At 46.4% G+C, this 23,257-nt stretch overlaps 1 protein-coding gene across 1 annotated transcript in view; it reads left to right on the top strand.

Annotated features, from left to right (window-relative positions):
• Window positions 1-6,688, top strand: part of LOC119463813 (uncharacterized) — a 32,926-nt gene extending 26,238 nt beyond the window's left edge. The window contains exon 3 of the mRNA XM_037724636.2: window positions 397-6,688. Within this exon, the coding sequence (XP_037580564.2) occupies window positions 397-5,017 (4,621 nt within the window). The 3' untranslated portion in view covers window positions 5,018-6,688. The remainder of the gene's footprint in view (window positions 1-396) is intronic.
• The last annotated feature ends 16,569 nt before the right edge of the window (window positions 6,689-23,257 follow it).

Below are 23,257 nucleotides of genomic sequence, written 5' to 3'. Positions count from 1 at the left end.
GCGGGTTTTACCTCTCCATTTTTTGCCATTGCATTTACACAATAGCGGGGATCATTCATAAGGGCGCAGAACACAAGAAAACTTGGGCGCTTTGATTAGGTCAACGTGAGGAACCCTAGGTAAGCAGTAATATTTTGGTGGCGCCCGTTATGACGTATCTTATAATGGATATGTTGATGTGTGATGTGAAAATATTATCATTAAGCAGTCATTCAATACCATGCACTGTTGCAATGCTACTATGCTGAAGAAGAATCATTATGGATGGCCCCGTCCGCATTTTTGAAGTAGACAATGGTTTCTTTTGCTGCAGTGGACCTAATTACTTTGGACGAGTTTATGACGTAACAGTACGGTGTAACAATACTGAATCTGGCGTTCTTCTTTTACTTGCAGGAAGTACAAGAAAGGACCCTGCGTCCCAATCCAGGCCTGCCCGCCGAAATGTCCAGCTTACATGACATTCGAGATGAACCGCGAACGCTGCCCTCGCGTGTGCAACGTGGCTCGCGAAGACAGCTGCTCAGAGACAAACGAAGGACCTGGCTGTGCGTGCAAGAAAGGCTTTGTCCTCAGGGCACCGTTTGGCACCGTTCGCACTCGCGTGTGGTGCATACACGAATCCATGTGTACTTTCCCTGACGAAGACAAAGGCTCTGACGCAAAAGCCGAAGTGAAGGGGGTCCAAAGTGTTAAAGGAAAAGGGGGGGCAGCGAACAGTTTCTGGGGCTCGAATCAGGGCCAGCATGGCTGGGAAGAGTCTGGGCCTAAAAAAATTGATGACTTGTTTCCTGGCGGCAAGGGATTTCCTCCTCTCGGAGACTTGGGTCACAAGGAAGCGCAAGGCTTGCAAATGGATCAACAAAAAGTTCACCTCAGTGGTGGTCAAAATGCCCAGGCAAAAGTTCCGGGCAGTGACAACATCTGGGGCTGGAACAAGGGTCAACCTGGCGTAGAAGGTTCGGTAGCTCAACAAATCGACGACGATTTGTATCAGGACACTAAGGGATTTCCTCCCATTGGAGGCTTGGGCAAGAAAAAAGGTCAAGTAGAAAATCTCGGTCAGGAAGAAATTGGCGTGAAGGGTGGTCAAGAAAATCTAGGAACCGGAATTATTGGAAACGGCAACTTCTGGGGATGGAACAAGGGCCAGCATAAAATGGACGAAGACTTGTATCTCGATGTGAATCGGTTTTCTAACCTCGGGAACCTGCGTCAGACAGCTGGAAAAGGCTCACAGTTTAGTCAACACGAAGTTAGTTTCAATGGGGGCCAAAGTGATCACGAAAGGCATGTTTCGGGCAGTGGCCATTTCTGGAGCTTGAATAAGAACCAACATGGTTTGGAGGATTCCGCATCTAAACAACCTGACAATGATTTGTATCAGGGTGCTAAAGGATTTCCTTCGGTAGGACAATTCGGTCTCAAAAATGGTGAGGCCTCAGTGTTCAACCCTGACGAAATCGGTTTTAAGGGTGGACAAAGTGGCCAGAAAGGAGGAGCTTTAGGTAGTGACAATATTTCGGGCTCAAACAGGGGCGAGCATGGCTTTCAAGAATCCATACTTAAACAGAACGATAATAACTTGTATCTGGGCGCTAAAGGATTCCCTGCGCTTGGAAACCTCGGTTACAAAAATGGTCCAACCTCGGCGCTGAACCCAGATGAAACCCTTGAGGGAGGGCAAGGTATTGAGGCAGAGGGAGCTTCTGCTAGCGACAATACTTGGGGCTTGAACAAGGGGCAAGCTGGCTTGAAACAATCTGCGCCTGAAGAAAGCAATAACCTGTTTCTGGGCACTAAAGAATTTCCTTCTCTAGGAGATTTGGGTCATACAAAAGGTCAAGGTTCACAGCTGCTCCAAGATTTGTTTTTGGGAGGCAAACACGAGGGTACTTCTGGTCAGCGGAACAAAATTCACGATGGCCAAGAACTTTTAGGACTTGGAGCCCTGCCAGACGAGAAAGGTCAGAACATTGACATGGATGATTGGTTATCAGGGCAACAAGGTACTGACGCCATCCCTGATTTAAACAAAGGTCAGGAAGGTGACGAAGGGCTTATGTCGTCGAAGGTAGTTGAGAATTGGGTTCCCGATGAAGGACAATTGCAGAAAGGGGGCAGTAAAAAAGGAGGCCTACCCAGTAGCATAAAAGGAGCAAGCAATATCCCCGGTGTCGGACTACCAGTGGGGAAACTTCCTAACATAGGAAAATTAGGCGGAAATGGCTTTCCAGGTGGTATTCCCGGTGTCGGAACACCAGTAGGGGAACTTCCGAATATTGGAGGCGCTAGCGCAAAGGGCATGCCGTTCGGTGGGCACTTAATATCCCAAACGGTGAGCAATGACAACTCTCCTGGACAAATAGAAATATTAAGCCATGGCGTAAAAGGTGCGAAAGGAGGTCCGCTTCACGGTGGCATAGGGCAGAAAACAGGCTCTGTTGATTGGGCGCAACAAAACGAGGCCTTCTCATCGCATCCAGAGTTTCCAAAAGCAACCGTCTCTGTTCCTCTTTCTGCTTCTACATCTAGTTTCCTTAATCAACAAAGTCAAAACACACATTTCATAGGCCAAGGCTGGCAAACGCGTCACACCAACACAGCTCAACCTGATGCCGTAGACTGGCCGAAACAAAATGAGCCATCGCCAAGGCTTCCAGAGTTGCAGAGGGCAACTGCTTCTTTTCCTTTCTCTGGTGCCACTGTTACTTCCACTAATCAACGAGCAGAAAGCACAAGTCTCCCCGATTTCACAGGTCAAGGCTGGCAAGCAGGTCGTGCTAACATAGCACAACCTGGTACGGTTGATTGGATGCAACAAAGAGAGCCGCTGTCAGGAATTTCACAATTTCAGAGAGCAACGACTCCTGTTCCTCTTTCTGGTGCCACATTTGACTCCCTTAATCAACAAAATGAGGGCATGGGTTCCACAGGCCAAGGAGCGCAAATGCTTCGAAGTAAAATGGCGCAACCTACTGCCGTTGATTGGACGCAACAAAGAGAGCCTTTTTCAGGAATTTCACAATTTCAGAGAGCAACGGCTCCTGTTCTTCTTTCTGGTGCTACTTTTGGTTCCCTTAATCAACAAAAAGAGAGCATGGATTCCACAAACCAAGGAACGCAAAGGCGTCGTGGTAACATGGCGCAACCTAGTGCCGTTGATTGGACACAACAAAGAGAGCCATTGTCAGGAATTTCACAATTTCAGAGAGCAACGGCTCCTGTTCTTCTTTCGGGCACTACTTTTGGTTCCCTTAATCAACAAAAAGAGAGCATGGATTCCAAAAGCCAAAGCGCGCAAATCCGTCAAAGTAGCTTGGCGCAACCTAGTGCCGTTGACTGGAAGCAACAAAACCAGCCGCTGTCAATGCTTCCAGCGTTTCAGGCATCGGTGGCTTCGGTTCCTCTCGCTGGTGCCACTGTTGCCTCCATTAATCAGAAAAAAGAAAGCACGGATTTCACTGGCCAACGCTTGCAAACACGCCAAGTCAGTGTGGCTCAGCCCGGAATGTTTGACTGGACGCCACAAAACGGTGCGCTCTCAACGCATCCAGAGTTTCAAAGGCAAACTGCTTCTGTTACTTTTTCAGGTCCCAATTTTGGTTCCCCCAATCAACAAAAACAAAGCACGGACTTTACAGACCAACGTTCTGCACCTTTTTCTGCTACCACTTTTGGTTCCCTTAATCAACAAAGCACGCATTTCCAAGGCCATGTCTCTCAAACGCCTGACGCCAGTATAGTTCAACCTGAGGTGGTTAATTGGACGCCACAAAACGAACAGCTGTCAAGGTTTCCAGAATTTCAGACGGCAACGGCTTCTGTTCCTCGTTCCGGTGCCACTGTGACCTCCATTGCTCATAAAAATAGAAACACAGATTTCACAAGCCAGGTCTTGCAAACGCGTCACATTAGCATCACGCAACCTGGTAGGATTGAATGGGTGCATCAGAACGAGCCGCTCTCAAGCATTCCTGAGTTGCAGAGAGAAACGACTTCTGTTCCTCTTTCTAGTGTCACGGTTGCTTCCAAAAATAATCAAAACCAAAACACGGATTTGACAGGCCAAGCCTCGCAAACGCATCATGGTAGCATGACAGAACCTGGTGCTGTAAATTCGACAAAGCAAAACGAGCCACTTTCAAGGCTTCCGAGAGCAACGGTTTCGGTTCTGAATTCTAGTGCCACTGTTCCTCCCAAAAATCAACAAAAAGAAAAGACAGATTCGACAGGCGTGGGCTCGCAAAATCATCATGGTCACATGACAGAGAATAGGACGCAACAAAACAAGCCGCCATCACACCTTCCAGAATTGCAGAAAGCCAAGACTTCTGCTGCTCTTTCTGGCTCCATTGTTGCTTCCAAGGATCATCCTAAAAATTTGACAGGACCAGATTTGAAAACGCGTCACGGTAGCATGAAGCAAACTGGTACAGGAAGCATAAAAACTGGAGAAAGCACGGCCGGAGTTGTGACTAACCGAAAAAGAAACACAGGCTACACCATTTTTCCCTCAGGAATGCAACTAGGTAGAAACATTTTCGGTGGCCAGCCGAATATGTTTTCCGCAGGCAGCTTATTTCAGTATTCTTGGCCCGTAGTAGGTACTGGTCAGCTTTCAGCTGGAAACTATCCAAGTGGCTATGGAGTTTACGATGCACTAGGACAACCATTCTATGGACACAGTGTGATACCGATTGGATATCCAATGTTTTACCCCAGCAGTTATGCCCCAATGACAAATATTTGGGGCCAACGCATGGGGACAGTGGATGACCTGCCAGCTCAGCAGCGCCGTGCCATGGAGAGTGAGAGTCCGTCTTCACCAACCTCTCTGGCTGACCAGAACGCTCAGCAAGGGCAGATTCAAGTTGCACGAGGAGGAGGAAAAGGAGGCGGTGTTACTGGTGTGAAGCATAAAATGCCTGTTGGTAATGTGCCAGCAGAAGAAAATTACGCTTTTGATGACCGTAGTCTGGACTCCTGGTACCATGTAGCTGGGTGGTCGCCATGACGCAAACAAACCATGGCGCAAACACCCCCCTGTAGGATTGAAATGCCGGCACCAAGCCAGTTGGTCTCGTCAGACTTCTAATTGTTGTATGATGGCGGCTCTCTTTAGTACACAGCCCTATTTTCTTTAAAAGTTGGTAGGAAAGGAGCTTGTATGCCTACAGTACTGTAGTTAAATGTAACAGACTAGACTAACAAGCTTGGTGGTGAGCACTGCTCTTAAGAAATGGCCAAGGACACTAGAAACTTTTCCTAATAAGTTCCCATTTCAATACCATTGGTTAACATTTCTGATATATCTAGAGAGCAGTTGAATCACGAAGTGCTAATATTTTTTAAAGTATCGCGCGCGAGGCATCGGCATTAATGATTGAAAATGGCGATGTGCGTATGGATCCTCGTAGCGCGAAAAGCGATGTCGGTTGGTTTTAGCAGTTGAGAAAGACACGCAAATATTATGAGATAAAGTTAACCTTAATGGCATCATTTTTGTGAACTTTCTTGTGGCATGTTTCCTGTTACAAATACCAGGATGCCTTCTTTTAGCAATAACAGTACCCGTTCCATTGATGTGGCCTCGGGGCCCTATCGTTTTGTTTATTACAAGCACTCGGTGCTTCTATGCCCTCCTCCAAATTTTTAAAAGCTTGGTAAGGTTTTATCGACTTCTTTTTGAATAACTGCTTTTCATGTAAGTAGCAATTTGTGAGATGTAGTGGGTAAGGCTAGTTAGCGTGATGACCTGCCGGAGCCAACATGATGCATCCACCGCCTAGAAGCTTAGTTGTTTTGCCATGTTAGCGCCGCCTTCAAGCGCTCATGCTGCTGTTGTCTCAGGAACTCGTCTGCAAAGAAGAAAAGCTTCATGGCACGCGGTTATCTTTAAAGTCATATATAGTCATTTTCACATAATGAGAACAGGTATATACTGTTCATGGCTTCACATTTATTCGTGTCATACGGCTTACTCATGATCAAAGTAACCAAATTTCGAATGTGCTGTGAACGCTGCGCACAAGCTATTTATGTGCGAACAAGTCTTTATGGTGAATACCTCAGGTACCAGATACATTTTCATGTACAGTCAACACGTTTCAGTCAACAGCAGTGGCTTCTTCAGAGAACGATTTAAATGATTATCTAGAAAAAGCAGTAGCAGCACCTTAAAGAGAGTTTTTCTGCCACACTTCAGGTCAGGTTAATGTGCAGTAGCCTGCTCCATAACAGTTGTCAAAATAGAACCGAGAGTAGCAGATATCACTAATTTTTGTTTGAATCATTTGACACATGCTGCAACCACGTAATCAAACCCATGCATCGCATCAGCTTGTGCATTTTTGTCGCACTTTTGGAAAGCGCAACTTTCTATAGGGGACCCAAAGGTGTGCGGCAGAAGAAAAATCTTGGTCTCCTGAAAGAGTACAGGCTTATTGACACACAAATACAAGATATGGTCCGCACTACATTCGCACATTTGGGGAGTGGTCTTATTGTAACTTCCGTTAGTCTCAAGACACCTAGTTAGTTCGTATGCCTTGTATTGTTACTGGCGTAAATAACGCAATCACATCGCATCATTTATAGTATATACCTTAATATATAATAAGGCATTGTAGAAATATAAACACCATATAAAAGACTATCATACTTTCAGCATCCGTTACCATGATTATTTCGGTGTGAAAAGATACCTCCTCGAGTTGGCGGCCACTACTGTCCACCAATGTACATTTCTCGATGTTCTCCGACGCGCTTCCACTGCAATCTTTCCTCGACTACGCAGAGCGGTAAATGACGTCAAATTAAGTAGTCACTGATCTTTAATAGCATTCTTCTTCTACACCTGAGATTTTAATGAGCAATGAGGCACTTCCGACGTCCGAAGTGGTTCTGCAGCAGTGGAATGCTTCTCAAGCAACTCACATCGAAGGTAATAGTGGATGAGAGTCATTAAAGCACAGATCTTCCATTTGTCGACGGAGTGTTGCACTCGCTTGAGACGAGGAAGATGCCGTGCTCTTGGCGCAAATGTCAAAACTGAACGCAGAGATATGTCTCAACTACATGGACACTAAGAATTCCAATAAAGTTTCGCTCGGGCAGCTGTAGCTATCGTGCCACGCATTAAAGAGTAGAATGAGAGTAATGTGTATTTTGTATTGCACAAGTACATGCTCGCAACATGGTGAGAATGGATCGCAGATTGGCATTCTTTCTTCCTGGCGCGCGTAGGTCCTCTTACCCCAAATTTTGGCATTGAGTTCATGTAACTGTGCGCGTGTATGTGATTAGTTCATTGCCAAGCGGCCCAACAATGTATTTTGTGCACCTATATTTTTAATAAATAAAAAAAAGTGAAGTCCTGATGGCACATTCAATGGAGCGCCGGCTTCCGAATCGAGAGAATTCAAATTCGATCGAAGCTGAGGGGCGTTTATTTCTCTTACGCTTTATAAAACCACGCGCACCATGAGCATGCGAAGGGATGAGATCAGTGCGATTTCTTCGTGCACATAGTTCAGCCCTATTAGTTATAGAAGTATACTTTCTGGATCAGTACAATTCAGGAAACACTACTAGTAGTACACAAGACTTCGACGTGGCAAATGTAATGAAAAGTGCGATGAAATCACAAGTTTTGTTGGACTAATAGCCACCACGACAGTGGCTATGTAGCGATAGTGACACGAGCGTTGAAAATACAATGGAAGAAGTCGCTAATGGTAGGTGGTCATCAATGCTCTATTTACAGAAATGCTACGGGCTTTATAGAGTTTACAGAGGGTACAATGTATCACTAGCCATCGCTCATCGCCAAGAAATTGACAACCATTGCTTTTCTGAATTATCGATCGGATAACTCCGGTACAGTCCCTACCCATTTTGGAACTGCGCTTTGCTTTAATGGGTTGGATTATTTACTTGTTAGCTTCATCTATTGCTTGCGAAAGCAAGCCTAAGATATGATAAAGTGAGTCTGGGAGCCAATATCCAACAGACCACTCCAAAACTAAAGGGTTTCACAGCTTGTGCTGCTTTCGGTTAAGATCAGTGATCCTTATGCAGTTGCTCTCCGGACAGGTGATGAATGAAGCCTTTCTTAAAGTGCTGGTAGACTTCTCTTAAGTATCCGATTAATATTTGTGTCCAATACTTTTGTGCTAGGTTAAAGAAGTTTTGCTGCTTAGGCACACAACCCTGATAGCCCAATCTCGCCCTCTTTACCTTGGAGGTAATTTGAAGGGGGCTGAGGTGCGAATTTCGAGATTTAGCTCAATGAACGGTGCCTTGAGATATTAGGTTGATTGAAAGCAGTTATGCTGGTGTCACTGCGCTCAACATGACCGTATGCGGGTCGTTGGGCGCAAGTATATTTCGTTTTGCGCAAGAGCTTCATCCCACGCTTGTATTCGCACTCATGGGAGTGCTCTTGCGGTATAGAGCATTCCTTCCACTTACTTTCCTTTCACTCAGACGCCACTGCTGAGTGAGCTCGACGCTTCCGCTGACAAGATGTACATCTTTCTATAATTCACGCTGCAAAGCGACAACATGCTTTTTTTATTTTACCGGTGCAACACGCTTCATAAATTAAGTGCTGCCACTATATCAACGCTTTTGAGCAGGTGAGCAAGCCATAGATCTGGTTGCAGTTGAGAGTGGATTATGGTTGCGCCCAGTGTGCTCTCGTTACTGACCCCCCGTTTTCTGTGAAAAGGAACCTGGTTGACTTCCGGTTTAGTGGGGCGGAACAGCCTGCTCAGTTGAGTGGGCAAGGTGGAACCCTAGTGTATGAAATGCAACGCAAAAACTTTCGGGTGGAAAAAAAGTTCGTCGGCCCTTCCACTACGTGAAGATGGTTAACCAGCGAAGCTGAAACGGGCAGCCCCGGTGTTTATGACTGGGTTAACCCCGAGGGTTCATTAAAGAGTATTTCTGAGGTTATACACACGTTCAGCTGCGGCGCAGAGAACGACGTCACTGATGGTAAGCCCGCAGTCCGCCGTTGTCGCTTGCGTTCGATGTATCGAGTTTGGTCGGCGGCGTGGTTAGCAGCATTCGCCCGCCATTGCCGCTTGTCGATTCTTCGAAAATAGTTGCTCCAAAAGTCAAACACGTTCGTTTAGTAAGACAAAGAATGGCTCATACCCTCTTAATCAATGGCTCATACCGCTGTAAATATGGCCTCCCTATTACGATGACAGAAGAGAAGTAAAATTCTACGCTGGAATGATTAGTGGCAACGCATCCAGCTGTGGAAGAAGACGACGACGACGAAGATGAGAGCCGTGGCACGAGCGCATGCCGAGAACGAGCACGAGCGCAACCCGAGGGGTGCCAATGAGCCAGCTGCGGAAGAAGACGACGTTTGAGCCAATGCTGATGATGATAGTTTTCTGTACACAGGCGATTTCAAATAGCCATATATGATTTCGCCTTGAACTTATAAAGCTTCGCTTTAAAAAAAAATTGACAGCAGATCCACGAGGTGAATGATGATGAGTGGGCGAAGCTCCGGAGGGAATCATCGGATCTCCCGCTTAAGGGGACGCTAGCACAAACGCGTTAGAAACGTGCAGTACTCTCTAGTAAGGGGGAGCGGCCACAGCGTCTTACGCAGCCATTTACACATGCCGGAACGTGCACCGCGCTTGCCGACGCCATCACATGACTGCTGAGAGAGTATACCCCCCGTATTCATAAACGCTCCTCGACTTGAACTTGACTTGCCACCGCTTTGGGCAGCGCGTTCGAAACGCGTTGAAGGTAAGGTGGAGAGGCCACAGCGTCTTACACCAGCTTCTTACACGGGCCGTAACGCGCTAGCACAAACGCGTTAGAAACGCGCTAGAAACGCGGCCTTTCGTTAATGTTGGGTATTTATAGCCATCGTGGTGCATTTGTCCATGTCCGCTTCGTGGCGTAGTTAAAGGCAATAAAGAAAGAAAAAAAAGCTTCGTGGCGTAGTGGGCTAACGCCGCGCGCTCGGAAGCGAGGGGTCCCTGGTTCGATTCCGCGCTACGGACACAACTTCGGAATTTTTTTCTCATTTTTCTCAGACTGGTTACACACTACTACTACTACTACTACGACGGGGACGGAACGGGTGCCGCCATAAGGAGCTTCGCCCCTAAAAAAATGTCACAGTTTCGCCCTAAGGGCGAAGCAATGAATGCGATAGCAACACAGCAATGTCATACGAAGTAAGGTGAGCGGCTTTGGTAGCAATATGAATTGTAGTAAACATGAGCTGATTAAGTAAGCAGGTGTGCTGCGGCGTAAGTAGACTGACATGAAGAGAGACTCGATGACCACGAGAAGGCGCGTGTGAAACCGTGATGTTGATGAGAAGCGCTTCCCGTGGGCAGCGCGTGCGAAGGGACACACCTGTAGTGCTGCACTGCCGATCCGGGCAGCATTGCATGTGTTGCGTGCGTTGGAAAATGTGGCCCGACTATTACTAACTGAATGAACAAGCGTGGTGTGAGCGCGCACAAACAAACAGGAATAGATCACACTGAACGACTGCAGACAACGACTGTCAAAACGCTGGCAGCGAGCGTATATACGCCGCAGCGGGCGAAGGTACGTGCGGTCTATCGCTTCAACGGAAACTGAGTGGCGAATGCACGGCGCATAAAGGTCAGAGCCGTGTGGAGATAAGAGACGGTGCGGACGAGCGACGAGCGCGGTTGTTGGCAGCGTAGAAGTGCGCCCGCGCTCCCTCCGGCGCTGGCTTCCCGCTTCCTTGCTTGCGCGTGGGTTATTGAGTGCGTTCGCTCTCCGTGAAGCGCGCGTCCCCGCACGCTTCCGCTCGGGCATACGGCGCGCGGCGAAGATTTTATCTATAGGGAACCTCACGGCGACGGCGACGGCGACGGCAGAAATCCGGTAGAAGTGCCCATGTAATTGCTATCGCAATAAAAAACCGGCAGATCCAACGTCCTGTGGGAATCTATGTTATGCGAAGCAGTGTGCGGGGAGCCTACCAAGTTAACGAAACGATCATGAAAGCACCAAGACATAGGTGGCTCTTTCATGATCTACATGACACGCATGTCATGACCTATCATTTACGGTCGTCATACACTCTTGTCATACTATGCCAGTTTTGGTACATGCCAAGTTAACGAAACGACCGTGAGAGCACCATGACGTAGGGTGCTAGATAGATAGATAGATATATACTGTCAAAGTGGCTAGTATTCTCTAAGAAATGCTTGCATTTAATACGACGAGACTTCTGCACTCGAACAGGTAGTTTGAGTGCAGAAAATAACTGTACAACGTTAAAGAACGAGTACATACGGAGACAGGACCGAAGAAACGCGCTTGTCCTGTCTGTTCTTTTCCATCTGTCCTCGTCTCGTACTTCAGCGCTGTACAGTTAGTTCGTCATGGCCAGGAGACGCTTGCACCAACCTGTAACCTTATATAAGCTCAGCTGCCTGACGTTGCGCTTCCACGCACAGTAAACTGAAGAAAGCAGCTGCGTTCATGTGTGCCTATGAAACTTGTGTTGTATTCCCACGAGTCGTCGCCAACGATAGCTGCACCGTGAAAGATAGGCACTGCCAATGAGCAAGGGGCAGGTATGGTATGGAAGAACCTAGGGTATGGGCCAGAGCTCGCTGATTTGGGTGGCACAAAAGATAATATATTTCTGGAGAAAAGGTAGCTTGCAGAGTATCAACGACATTTGAGGTATGGGTATTACTAAGCAAATTACGTATATAATTGCTCTTTCGAAGTCAATATTTTTTTCATGTCATAGCATTATTCGAGAGGAAAGAAGATGTATGCTGTCAGAAGTCTGCGAATGTCGAATTGGTTTAACAACCAGTCGAACTGACTTGTCCTTCTCTGGATCAACGCGCCTTCTTCGACTAGATCTCAACCACGCAGAAAAACACGGTTAGCTCCGATGGGTGCACTTCAGTAATAAAGGCTGCAATGAATGTCACACCTCTAGAGAGTCACTCCACGCGTTGTTTGAAATCCCCATAAAACACCGGAATATTGATAGAGCAGTATAAGGACATCTGGTCTGACTTATTTCTTTCAATTTAGTTCATTTTTATTGATAATTAAATTAGTACATAGACAGTAGTATACAGGAAGGGGTCCCAAAGTAAAAACTGCAGGCGGGATCCCACCAAAGTGAAATGTTCTCGCAAATTAACGGCAGAATTCAATCGGATCCTGATCATGGTCAGCTGAATACGGCTGATCTATTTAGATCACCGTTGCTAAGTTTATGTTTTAGAAATGGGATGGGAGGGGGCACAACTGATAGCACCTAATGATGACAGCTCTATCTGCACTGAAGAATTATTCAAACGTTGAAACTGAGCGTGATACTTAGCTGTCCATAACGGTGCACTGTTATTCAACTTTCAATAATCACCGCAGCACTCCGTATTTAGTTTATGATTCCATTAGCCGGTAACCGCGCTCCAATTTAACTACGCAGATTTAAAGCTATTGACTATTGCAGTTAAATGCAGTTAGCTGTGGATGGCTAGGGAACGTTTATAGTCAAGGAGGTAGGGTGGAAAGATGTCAATTGTAGGCATATTTACGTTTCTCACCAAACATTTACACTGCTATATAACAGGCAGATTTACAGCGTGACCTTGCACCTAGTAGGACATACACCGCATTATTGCGTATCCCCGCCACCGTAGCGCAGCAATCTTTCAATAATAATCGAAGATATGTCATTGATCTAAGCGCATAGTGAAATAATGGTAGAGAAATTACTGAACGCTTTTCAGCTGATTTGAAGCCTGATGCCATTCCGATGAGAGCTTGGCACCAACTGTTGTGCTATGACGTAAATAACGTACTCTATAAAAATCAGCAACGCTTCATGTTGTGTGCTATGAGTGTGTGCTATGGTACACGATCCAGGTATGAAGGAACTGCGACATCAACGTAATTCAGCTAAGCCTGCAAAACAATGAAACATATTACATAAAAATGAAACGCCTGTTCTTTGAAAGTGGAAAAAAGAAAACCACATCATCACACAGCTGCTTTTGGACCACGCGTCTATTGTAGATAACAGGAGACCACCAAGCACCTGTTGTGCGCACGCGTAGATGTGTTAAAGCGGTTCGACTGCATAATGTCTTCAGACGCGAAGACTCTGAGAACATGGCCACATATTACGGTGGCGCCGATAATTATGAGCATGCTGCTTGCGTTTTCGAATTGCACCGGTTCGAGCAACCGTCTGCAGTCGTGCTGTCTCTATACTTGCGAGTGCGCAGTGTTCCCCTTTTCTCTTCTTTTTAGGCTCCCCTCACTTATTTTTGTTCTATTTCTCTCTTTTTCATTCAAGGCAACGCTAAGTGCAAAGTGTATGGGGTGACGTCCTGACAGTTGTGCGCGCTGTGCACATCTGTACTAAGACGCGGTGACCGTAAAAGCCGCCATTACTCGGGCCAACTAGCAAGCCATGCACGTGGGCTCATTCTTTTGCTATTCAGTCCCAAATATTAGGGATAAAATAGCGTAGAAATTTGGATAGTGTCGGGAACCGATGGGTCGCATCGGAGCGACAGAACAGGAGGACCAGCGTAGCAGGCTTTTAGAACGGAACTGCTCAAGCCATGCCTGTGCATCGAGCACGCGCCGCTCATCTTTATTTTCCTGGTCTTTCGCAGCCGGTACCAGGCGCCGGCTGAGAGCGCCGGCCGTAGCGTCTCCACGTTGCGGCGTTGGTGGGCGCTACAATAGAATGGTAGACGCTCCACCAGTGAAATAATTCGCCAGTGTTTTAACGCGACAACGTTAAGGACCCCGTGTCGCACAAAATCCGGTGCCGGCGTCGATATCGGCGCCGGCATTGGAGTCCCGTGAGTGAAAATTTCCGTATATATTTAGGTATATGTATATGCCACGCTTTGCTATATGACGTGCTGTATATGCGGGTTATATTGCCACATCATTCGATCACTAAAGTTGCGCATACCTTGCCTTACATTCACGACAAAGTTATTCCTCAAAATTATGAGAATGACAACCCACAAACAGATGTCATGAAACAAAATACCTGCAGCGCATGCCTTTTTTGTTAAATCTTCTGAGACTTCAATAATAAAAGTGCGAAACAGTATCAGAAACTTCAAAATAACGTTATTTTTTCTGGCGTGGCCTTGCACTACCTCCATGATCGGCCCTCGATGATGATGATGATAAGTGGTTCTTGAGGGAAAGGGAAAGGTTGGCGCTATCTTCTGCAGCCCTTGAGGGAGCACGGCTCAGCGCCAACCATGATCGGCCCTCGCAAGAGGCCGCGTTTCTACCAGAGAACTCGCCTTCATACACAGCGTTCGCCGCCAGCGTTTCCCGGTAAACATTACGGTTACATAGCAGTTGCCGGGAAGCGTGAGAAACAGTCAGGGATCTTTGAATGCTATCGCGTTCCACGCTTAAGGACGAAGCTTAAGCGTGCTCCAAATTTTTTAAACGAACATTTTTCAGGTGCTCCTATGATGTACTGCGTTTCATTGCATTCACTGAGTGAATACCACCGAAATGCACTCAATTGTCTGCCAGATGGGACCCAAGTCAATTTAAACTTTTTTTAATTGCACGCCAACCAGCAGAGGGAGAGCGCCGCTAAAATCCCTATATAAGAAAAGTACCGCCATCTACTCTTTCCTCCGCCGCCTCCTCTCCTAAAGCGCTTGCTTTTTTCTTTACTTTTTGCTTGCGAAAGCCAAGTCGACGGTGGCGCACCTAGAAAGTCCAGGTTGAAGCTTTCAGGCCGGGCGCGCGCCGCCGCCACCGCCGGCGACTGCGGCTGCGCAGAGGACTTTCAACATGGCTCTGAGGCGGAAAAAAAGAAAATATAAAGAAGTGAAAAGAGCGCGCTATCATAGTCCAATCGGAGATACAGGAGAGAGAGAAGCGGCGTTTATCAAAGGATGGCGGTACTTTTCTTATATAGGGACTTTAAGCGCCGCGGCTGCTGAGCGCGCGTAGTGGCAGGTTTAGAGAACAAACTTTTATTTGCCGCGTTTTGCTCTGGCCATTAGTTGGAGAGCTACAGCCGCTGAAGTGATCACAAGCACAAGCTGTTCGTCGGAGTAGTGCCTAAGTGACAATGAAAGAGCTTGAAGAACCTCGTGTGTGTGAGTGAAATTTTGCTAAAATCCGAGCAAGACTTTCATATAGACATTTCAATTGCTTAGCAAAGCATACGGGGAGGACTGTATGCGTCGCACGCAATGCTATGAATGGTCTAAGCGTTTTGAATACAGCAGAATGTTGGTCAGTGATCATCCCAAGCCCGGACGACCTTCCACATTAACAGAAGATGACCATGTCAAGAGAAATAGTGCTGTGATTTCTGGAAGTCGTCGTTTAACTGTTTGAGAAGTTGCTGAGGAATTGCGCATCAGCGTATGATCATGCCATCAAATTTTTAGTGACAAACTTAAGATACGTCGTCCCAGTGCAAAATTCGTGCCGCGGTTGTTGACTGGCGATCAGAAACAGACCGGTGTCGAAAAGCCAGGTCCTGCTTGCCGCTGCCAATGGCAATGAAAACTTCCTGTAGAACCACCTAATAGGCGATGAGGAGTGGGCTTGTGGCTATGAAATTGAAACGAAGGTACAGTCGTCGCAGTGGGTGGGCAAAGGGTCTCCTCTTCAAAAAAAAAAAAAAAAAAAAAAACACGCATGAGTCCGCGAAAGAGCAGGGTGATCTTGTTTGTGTTTTTTGACACCAAAGGCATTTTTCATCAGCAATTTTTCCCACACGGTCAGATGATCAACAAGGAAGCCTACCAGGGAATGTTAGCGTGTGTGAGGGATGCTGTGCGCAGTAAGGTGCCTGAATTATAGACCAGACTTGGACGTTGCATCATGACGATGCGCCGGCTCTCGCGTCGCTTCTTGTACGCAGCTACCTAGCAAAACATCACCATTGTGCCCCATCGACCGCATTTTTGGGACCTACCTCCAGAATACTTTTCCTGTTTCCCAAACTTAAATCCACGTTGAAAGGCCGCGGTTTCCAAACCATAGATGAGATTTAGGAGAATGCCACAAGAGACCTGCGCCGCCATCCAACAAAGTGCGTTCCAGAAGACTTTCCAAATATGGAAGAAACGATAAGAACAGTGTATTTCCAGTATAGAGGGGACTACTTTGAGGGGGACAGTGCTTAAAATGTTATACAATAATAAAACCGTTATAGCAAACCTTCTTTTTGAACACAACTGGTAAACGAAAGCGTGCAACGCCATTCTTCGATTATTAGTTCTGTATCCAGAAGACAACCACCACTGCGCAAAACTTCTTTCTTGATTACTCCAAGCCCACCAGGGACCGCTACTTCTTGAAAGCCCGTTGTGTGCAAGACATCTCCGTGTACGCTATGACTCAATGCCTTTTCGTCTACGTGGATATACAGGTCTATCCAGATGACGGAAAAGCATGACATCAGGAACTAGCCAACCTTTGGTGACACACCTTTGCTAAGATCGTATGATATGCATCTCAGGCGGAAGAATTGCCGGCCAAGCATGCCAGGCTAATCCCGCCAGCTTGGAACAGTAATCAAAGTTCGTATGTGGAAACATTTTCTTCTGTAGACTGTAAAGAAACGCATTTCTTCGACGATGAATCTCGGGTATAATCCGATAAAGCATTGTGAGCACATACGACACCACATAAGTAACTGAACAACGTTTGGTAACACAGCTTTGCTAACGACGTACCAGATACTCGGGAGGAAAGATTCCCGGCCAAGCATGGCATGATAATGGTGCCTCCTGCAGAATCACCACAACCATCACCATCACTATTCATATGTAACTACCATTATCTTAGCAGCATCTAAGCGACGAAGATTAATGTCGAACGGCTTGCTTCAAGCAGCCGTAGGATGCTGCATTGGGTTGATGTTTGTAACCCTTCACCAACACCCTACATCCCTAGCCTTGTGTCTGCGCGTCGAAAAGTCTAAAAATTAGAGCCATAAATATTTCACATAAATTAGCCCTTCTTTCCACAAACACACAAACACAAACTTATAAGTCGAACTTGCCTATAGAATGTGCTGTCAGCATCCAATCTAATCCTGTGCTCTGCTTAGCTTTTTGAACATGTAGAACAAGAAGTTTGTTTTGCTCTATTTTCAGTGGCATCGCTACAATTTACTTGAATCTTTATGATTTCATGCTTGCTCGATCTGCGCAATGATTCCCCAATTTATTTCGGTGTAGCTACAACTTACCTTGAGTATCATTGTGCACTATATAACAATTGCACAAGTTTCGTAACTATGACCCCCCCCCCCCCCCCCCCCAGATATAGTACAAAATGCTGGACGTTGTAGTAAATAAGTAAGTGCACGCACACGTCCAACGTGAAATATGGGGCACACTTGAGCTAGCAATTATGCTTCAGTCAGTGCAACTCACCACTGTATGATCTGTGTGCCATCTGGAGTTCATAGCCGAAATGCCGGCTGAGCCATGCCAGCTGGATTTGGGATCGCAGCGAACCTAAATCTGCGCAACACGGCCAACAAATGCAAAGCAGCGTAATAGAGTTTCGAAATCCTGTCAACAATTTTGTATGCAAACGTTTTCACTGTTTACGTTTTCGGGCACTAATCGCGTAACTTCATTCACGCGGGCCTAATGCGAACTAGGAACTCCTGTAATTATTTGGAATAAAACAGTGTCAGCACTGAAACAAAAATAAAAATACATCAACGGCTATATTTTTTTGAAAACACCTTGAGAGCCTTAAAGTACAGTCCGACGAATACAATAGGACGTAATCCGTCAACAAGAAGTAAACTAAAAAATAAAAGAAATTCCAAGGCCTCTCCGCAAAAACTTCGGCCATGGAAGATGGGCGACAGCCATCGGTTTGAAAAGGCACAGCGCTGCAATCCGTGCAGCTATAGCACAAATGTATTCATACTTGCACTGCCAACTTCGTGGTATTATTACGAGGCCCGTAGAATGAAATTTTCTTTAGTCTGAATTTGCATAACAATGACGAGGGTGGACTCATATCAAAAAAGAATCAGCCGAGAAATCGGCCTAGAGATAGCATTCACGTATGCCTGCCAATATATACGTCTCGAGTTGCAGATTTCGCAGCGCCGAGCTTTCGTTTATTGCCATCAAATAAAATAAATATGGCGGGAATTGCATGAAAATGGAGCGTTTCAATTAGTCCCGTGTGATATGCACTTCATAGGCGTCAGCCGAACGTTAGCAGTGTGGTCCTATGTTTTTACAGCGTAAGCTGTTATGGGCTCATTCCAATAGTCGTTTCGGTTGGCGATGGTGTCCGCCGCGGGAAATGTCCGGTGTGCGTAGGAGCTATCACTGGGAATGAGGAAAAAGTACCCAGTTCCCACCGGGATCGAACAAGGGCACGCTGCGCGGGAGTCAGCTGCTCTACCACTGAGCCGCGCCAGCGCTTGCTATAGTATGCGGCGGAAAAATGCCCTATATGCGCGTCTGAGCGCGCGAGGAGACACGCGATGAGGCATGCGCGCCGCGTAGCGTCGATAAGGGAATATGTTGCATTGCATTTGCATATTATTACGCCAGCTAGAACGCCATGCAGCAGATGCACAGGTGGCGGTGCAAGGCAGTTAAAGAAGGTTAACGAAGGAAAAGAAGGTTAAGGAGGTGTATACAAGAATGCTAAGAAAAGATTCTGTACCTGATTAAATCAAGCTGGCTAGGTGACTATGTCACCACCACGTTTAATCACGTTCTACAATGAAGGACTAACGAGCCACAGCACCTTGCTTTCTTAAAGTACTTAAAGTGTACCGTACGACAGTTCAGGCAACGCCCCGTTTTTTTCTTGGGAATTTAGAGAAAGAAAGATATCACGTCGCGATGGTAAATGATAACTAATATCCTGTAACTCGCTGACCAAGCCCTCAAACGCCGCTCAAGCAGAACGTAAATGCTGAATAATTCAACTGTAGCAGTGGAGCTGGCCACGTGCTGCATCCAACATAAATACTTCTGCGTCCTACGACGCGTGGGATCTTATGAAGATGGCGTTTGCTGAAGATTGACCACATTTGTGAGTTCAATCTTCGCTTTCAAAAACAAGCTGCAACACGCATTTATAATGTTATGTTTCAGCAATTTCTGTACATCTATACCGCCAATACAGCCTACATACGGTTAGGCCCGACATGCTCTGGCTCATGAAGGTCGAACAAAAATTATTTGTGGAAGAGACAGGCTGTCGATAGTATAAAAGACAGAGAACTACAATGATATTTCCAGAAGGTTGACAAGGTGATGCACTGTCATTTCTGTCGTCAGCGCCGGGTCCTGTCATTTCTTGTATATTGTGTAAGTGTTATTCTTTATGGCGTGCACCAACTCGCCCAAGAGTGCACAATTATAGAGGTCACAGTCATTGTCCTTTTTCCAGCCTTCTTTTATGGGATTTGACAATGTCAACAAGGTGCTAGAGGGATGTGTACGACTAGCAAGCGCGTTTCCCTGGCATTGTTTACCGGGCCGCTGCTGACGTTTTCAATGCTACTGAGACCAGGCTGATAAGTTCGCGCCCAAGAAGATCGCTTTGCTTGGTAGTGGAACCAGTTGCGTGCTGGGTTGCACAGGTGGAACAAGCCAGCGGGAAAAAGATGAAGGCGCTGGCAATGTTGAACACCGTTGTCGTTGTGCTGACAGTAGTAAAGGTTAGCTATGGTAAGTGTATACATCACTTGATGCCATTCGGTTTACCGTTGTTGATAAGTTTTACCTACATATGGTCGACATTGGCTGCATATCCTACACCTCCTTAGATCTTTAGATCTTCAAAGCAAGGATGCGTATGCATCTCCTAATGCACTGCCACTGAAATTCCCAGAGAGAACAATGCAAAAAGGTTTTAATTTCGTGGGCGTGACGAGAACCAAGATGGCCGTGGTAATGTTGCGTTAGCACTAATTAAATCCTGAGCTGGATGCTTAGCGGGCCCAGAACAGCACTTTGGGCGATTGTTCTATCGTGCCGTTTCACTTTAACACGAAAGTGTTTTATGTGAGGCCCCAGTAAAATACGTACATGGCGCTATCATCTTGACGCAGATACGCGAGATGGCGATACCTTGCCTACCTAATAGTTAAGTAGGAGGCATAGAAAGGTTAGGAAGGTGTGCTTTATTAATGAAACTGTGGTAATCAAGACGTGTATTTTGCGAAGAGAGTATTTTGCTACAATTTATCTTATCACTGAGTAAATTTGCTGACCCTACCGAGCAGCCTGGACACCTAAAAGGGTAGTACATATGTTAGTGGTTAATAGTGTCTTTGCAATCACATGCTGCCAGTTTGTGCCTAATTAGTGGTTAAGAAAGTACGCATAGAAAGATTAGAAATGTCGGAGTTTTAAAGGAATTGATCAGTTCATGACGTTTAATAATTGCAAGAAGAATACTTAGGCGTCATTTATTTTATCACTGAGTAATTTCGTCGACAATATGCCAGAGAAGGATACTAAATATGGTAGTTTTTGGAAGTGTCTTGTTGTCACACTCAGTCGGCGTTCTCGATAGGTGGCCATGTTCACCGCTCGGTGGCGCCCGGCGGCTGAACTTTGAACCTGTGTATGAGAAAACGCGCGATGCCACCGGAGTTTTAACGAAACAGTTTCGGCACATACGGACTGACCGTCGCGGCGGATATACCTATGATGCCTGGAAGCCCGTTTACGCTGGGCAGTTCCACAGGCCTCGCATGCTTGTTATCGTGGTCATTGCTTCGCCCTTCGAGCGAAACTGTAATTAATAAAAACTGCACATTTATGACATTGCAGTTGTGAATGTGCACCGAAGCTTCGAATGGTTCTAAAAATACGCGTTTCACTTTTGTGTCATGACCAATTCCTTCGAAACATTTTTTTTGTTAGAGAACTAACTGCATGCTCTGAGGCGGATATGCGGTAAGGAAATTCGTATAGAGTCTTGGGAAGTGACTGATTGCTGACGAGATGGTGGGCGCGAAAGAGACACTCGGCGCAGCATCACTGGCGAAACGCGGTCACAGCTAAACGGAATTACGTATGCCAGTCACATTCCCAGCACCCTCTTTCGAGGCATCCGTGGAAGGAAACATGTGAACATCTCGCCGTAGTATACAGATTGCAGCCTTACCAAGGCGCTGTGACGTTTTCACTGTTGTGTCTTGCTCTGAGTATTAGTAAGTCCGGATGTATGACGTAGGAACCCATTGCTGGTGTGAGATGAAAGGCCGGCGAGACTCGTAGCACATATTCTCATCGATTATCGTCGTGTCGTTGCGAACTAGAACGCTGAATGTCTGGTAGCTACGATCACTCGGTGGAAAATCCACGTTCATAGATAGTTATAACCTTTCTTTATTCCTGCAAAATGGTGAAATCGTCCGGCGTGCCCTTGCATTGCAATTCGCTCGTTCCGCTGAGCTTCCCTAAGTAGTAACGCAAAGCCACTGACAGCGGAGTTACACTTTTGATTTCGCGGACTGTGTAACGAGATCACTGTTTTACCAGGGGAAATATTCACAGGAAATTATGACTTGAAGTAATTAACAGCGGTATAACAAGGAATGTAACCAACTAGACCAACTCTTAAACAATGGCACTTGTCTGCGCCTAGGTGTGAACAAATCCCTTTGGGCAAACACTGGTTTGAAGGCTCCAGCTTGAGGCATCTCATGTTCTACAACTGCTGATACCTTGTGCTATTTGGGTGCGTTGCTGTCAGTAGCAGTTGTTCGTTTGTTTTTATTGGCAACGTCAACCAAAATTTGTTGCATTGCTGCTCTGACCGGCTGTTGCAGCTTATCGGTAGCAGGTTGAACACTGTGGTCAGTGTTAGCGCAAAGTATGTGACAAGAGATTGGTGATGGGATTGAGTCTTGCGGCACCAACGTTTCAATGTACGCGAGAATCCTTACCACAATAACTAATGCAATAAGATAACCATAAAAATGAACATGCCCTATTTTGCGCGCGCAAATTATGCTATAAGGTTCACAAATTTTTCAGAGAGAAATTTTTCAGAATTTTTCTGCCACTGCAGTACCTAGTCTGAGAGCGTCGATTTCGTAGTGCAGGCGCCCACTTTATAACAAAATGCTTTACGGCCTAGAAGGTTTAAAAGAAACACAACAGAGGCTAATCTGACAATATTCACTCTTTCTCCGCACTGCCTCTGCCACAAGTGGTGCTTGTGGCGACCTATGGCAGACGAACTGTGCCTTTTCTAACTTGTATAACTGACAGAATAGTGTAAAAACAAATATTTTGTTCAAAATATTTCAGTTTGCTGGTAGAACTATGGTAACGTATTGCAGGATAGAAGGACCTTGCGTATTCGGGTTGGATGCAAAGCTGAGATTCGCATTAAAATGAAATTCGAAAGAAGAAAGGTATCTCGGTTGTCTTCAGATAAAGGGAAGCAATGCTGGAAGTGATTCTTTCGTTAGTCGCCATTTCAAAAAGAAAAAAAAGAAAAGAAAATCAACGCAAAAAAACTTCGACATTTTGAGACGTAATCGCGCCGGAGATGGGAAGAGTAATAAATGTCTTAGCCTCAAACAGCATCGAAGGACGTCAAGAAAGCTTGATACAGGAATGCAATGCAGACAGAAGTCAAAAAGTTTTTCGATAGGACCCATCTCACGATCACTGTCGACGGTAATGCGTTAGCATTGAATCAAAATAGCGTACGGCCACCGTCGAAACGAGTTATCTAGGAGGCATCTACTGCAGCGGTACTCGTCTTTCGCGCTTTCCTAAGAACACTCGGCGCCAATCTAACGCCGCCGCCCTGAAGCCTGGGTGGCATACGAAATACATGGTGCACCGGTGCGTGCGAACGCTGAGAAACGCGTCACGTGGCCACCGGTCTCTTGGCGCTTCTTTCTGTGCACGCGGCGCCCTCTAGCGGCGCTGCCAAGAAGTACGCGCGTGGCCTCCGTGACGAGAAGCGTGGCGCGCCGGTGCCTACGAGCGCTGCGAATTGTTCTCTCGCTTGCCGCACACTCAGTGGCAGATACTCAGCAACCGAAGTTGGCGAGACGTTCATTGAAGGGTGGCACATACCCAGTGCATTGACGGCACAGCTCGCTAAAGCCTAGGCATGGAAGGCTTTCGCTGAAAAGCGGCACCTATGCAGTGCATTTGTGGCACAGCCTGCTAATGTGTAGGGTTGCTGTCCTTGAGGAACATTTGTGACC

The sequence above is a fragment of the Dermacentor silvarum genome, chromosome 9, assembly GCF_013339745.2.
Source record: "Dermacentor silvarum isolate Dsil-2018 chromosome 9, BIME_Dsil_1.4, whole genome shotgun sequence".
Taxonomy (NCBI): domain Eukaryota; kingdom Metazoa; phylum Arthropoda; class Arachnida; order Ixodida; family Ixodidae; genus Dermacentor; species Dermacentor silvarum.
Note: the sequence above shows the minus strand (reverse complement) of the source record. Positions and strands in the feature narration are given on the sequence as shown.